Source organism: Sinocyclocheilus anshuiensis, unplaced genomic scaffold, assembly GCF_001515605.1.
Source record: "Sinocyclocheilus anshuiensis isolate Anshui unplaced genomic scaffold, SAMN03320099.WGS_v1.1 scaffold632, whole genome shotgun sequence".
NCBI lineage: Eukaryota > Metazoa > Chordata > Actinopteri > Cypriniformes > Cyprinidae > Sinocyclocheilus > Sinocyclocheilus anshuiensis.
In genome coordinates, this window is record NW_015554090.1 from 34,037 (window position 1) to 36,816 (window position 2,780).

A 2,780-nucleotide genomic window follows, 5' to 3' on the forward strand; every position below is an offset into this window, starting at 1 on the left:
TTGTGCAAATAAATAACCTAGTAATCTGTCTGTCTAACTGGTTGGTCAAACCCCTCTACAACACAATAACTGCTGTGATAGAATCGCTGTTTGGACATTTATTGGGAGCTTTTTTCATCCAGAGTTTTTCAGTTCTGATTTTAGTTAGATTTTTATTTTTTTTTTCATGAAAACCCACTTCATATTAGCTACACATTCAATGGCATTCTCCTCTTAATACTGAATTTATAGTTATATGACACTTACAGATAACTACATTGTCTGCAAATTCATTAAACCCATAGAATATAAGGATGTTATGACAAATATGAGAAATTCGTTATGGTGGTATATATTCCACATTTTAATTATTTAGGGAATAGTGCATCTGACCCTTGATCTAAATAGTTCTGTCTTAAATAAGAAGATGTTGTATATATATTTCAACCCAATTACACAAGACATGTATGACCACTTGAACCGAATCATATAGGCTACTTTTTTTGTTTGTTTAGATAAATCGCTCAGATAGGTTTGACCAACCAGCTAGACAGACTAGGTTATTTATTTGTACAAATCATCCAAGCACCCCATTCCTAGCCATTTCTAATATACTTTTGATTAATATGACTAAATATGATTAAATTGTAAAGAAATTGCAGATCCATCTTTGATTGTCAAATGAACAGGTGCAGTTCCCTCTTAGCCAATTAGATTTCACGTAGCATTTTCATCGGTCAGTTGTGGAAGTCTGATAACTTTTGTTATAGAGGGGTTTGACCAACCAGTTAGACAGACAGATTACTAGGTTATTTATTTGCACAAATCATCCAAGCACCCCAATCCCAGCCATTTCTAATATACTTTTGATTAATATTACTAAATATTAAATTGTAACGAAATTAAAGATCCATCTTTGATTGTCAAAAGAATTCCAGCTAATTAGATTTCACGTAGCATTTTAATCGGTCAGTCATGTAAGTCTGATTTGTTGATAACTTTTGACAACGTTTAATCCAGGTGCGAAAATAATTTATTTCTACACTGTAAAAAAAATTCCATAAAATTTACGGTAAATAAAAAAACGGCAGCTGTGGTTGCCGGAATCTTACTGTAAAAAATAAGGTTTTAACTTAAATTTACAGTTAAATACCGTAATTTAATTTACTGATATCATGTTAATATACCAACCTATTGAAGTACTGAAATCTGTTTTGTACCTTTGTAATAAACTGATAACCACCAAATGCAGGTGGTGATGAGAAAGTCACATGATGAACCAAAGCCCATCACAAGCAGTTTTTAAATAATAACATATATACAAGGTGCACAGTGTCATTCACACAAACGCTAAACACCATCATGGTAACACACATGAAACTGAAATAATGCAATAAACATTAATTTAACAACATTAGGTGTAACACACAACCCGAATATACAAAACTCATAAGAAAAAACTAAGAAACATAGTTATTTCAACAAAAAAACATCAAATTTGAAATGTAACGCAGGGAATTCTGGGAATGTCAATTTACGGTTATTCACTGTCTTTTTCACTTCCAAAAACGGTATACTACCGCAAAATTAACGTCCAATACATGTAATGTCCAATACAGTTTTTCACCGTATATAGTAGGGGAATTTACCGTTAACCATTTAACAGGATTTTACTGTTGCATTTTTACAGTCTTTTACCGTTAAATTCGCAGACATTTTTTACAGTGTAGCGCAAGAGCACGGAGAGATTTGCAAGTGCAAAGGACACCGTTTGAGTGCGCACACGGGTACACTGAGCACGAGGAGAGATTCGCGATTGCAACGGACACGTTTTAAGTGATGTACTTTCGCGCTACAACAGTGTGCTCTCGACATTTGACAGTAAAATAATGCCATATTTTCAGAAATTGCGTACTGCACCTTTAAGTATGCTAATTCTTCCATCATGTCCAAGTGGATTATTAGAAATGGACTCTAGACTTTGTGCTACTTCATTTACACTAAAGATAATATTTAAGGAATTTACTCACCATAATTGATTTGGAGTTGCAACACTGTAAATTCGTCGACGGATTGTACGCCTTCTTCTGAACGACTGTCCAATAGGATCGCTTTCTTGTAGACTCTGTCTGACACGCCACCTTTGAATGCGTAACCCACGTGACCTCAAGCTACCATGCACATATCGTTCGCCTGCGTTTGTTGTAGACTGAAGAATTTCACCAACAACTCTGTTCAGGTTGTCATTTGATAGTGTTGCATACATCATTGGCTGAACACCCAGCTGCTGTCTGTGCCTGTACAGAGTCCGAGAGCTTACGCCTAAGCACATTGAAATGCTTTGCCAATTCATTCCCAGGGATACTAAATGAGAAATTTGCTCTCCTGAAATGCTGTATCGAGGTCTGCCTGGATGGCCAGTAATGACAGGTGGAGGAAACAGGACATAATTGTTCTCAGACACAACTCTTTGTCTGGATTCATAATCAATCCGCACTAAATTAAGACATCCACGTAAGGACTCCAATGTTGTTACTGCTGCTCTATTTCTTGAATCCTCAACAAATCTTGAGACTGAAAGAAATCCACATAGGGTTTGAATGTGATCACAAAGTTCTCTATGCATCCTATCATGCACAAAATAATCGGCTTCTCTTTGCATTTGTTCAATACATTCCAGCACATTGTTAAAAAATTGTCTGATGTCATGTTCATTGCTACTTACTCCCAAAAGTAAAAACTGTACTTGAAAAGAAAACAGGAAGACTTTGAATAGCATCATTGTAAAATTGTGAGGAAGA

The 2,780-nt window shown here is 35.4% G+C and overlaps 1 protein-coding gene across 1 annotated transcript in view; it reads right to left on the reverse strand.

Annotated features, from left to right (window-relative positions):
* Positions 1-2,780, reverse strand: part of LOC107669262 (uncharacterized) — a 42,925-nt gene that overhangs the window by 11,021 nt on the left and 29,124 nt on the right. The window contains exon 4 of the mRNA XM_016461443.1: positions 2,010-2,553. Within this exon, the coding sequence (XP_016316929.1) occupies positions 2,010-2,553 (544 nt within the window). The remainder of the gene's footprint in view (positions 1-2,009; positions 2,554-2,780) is intronic.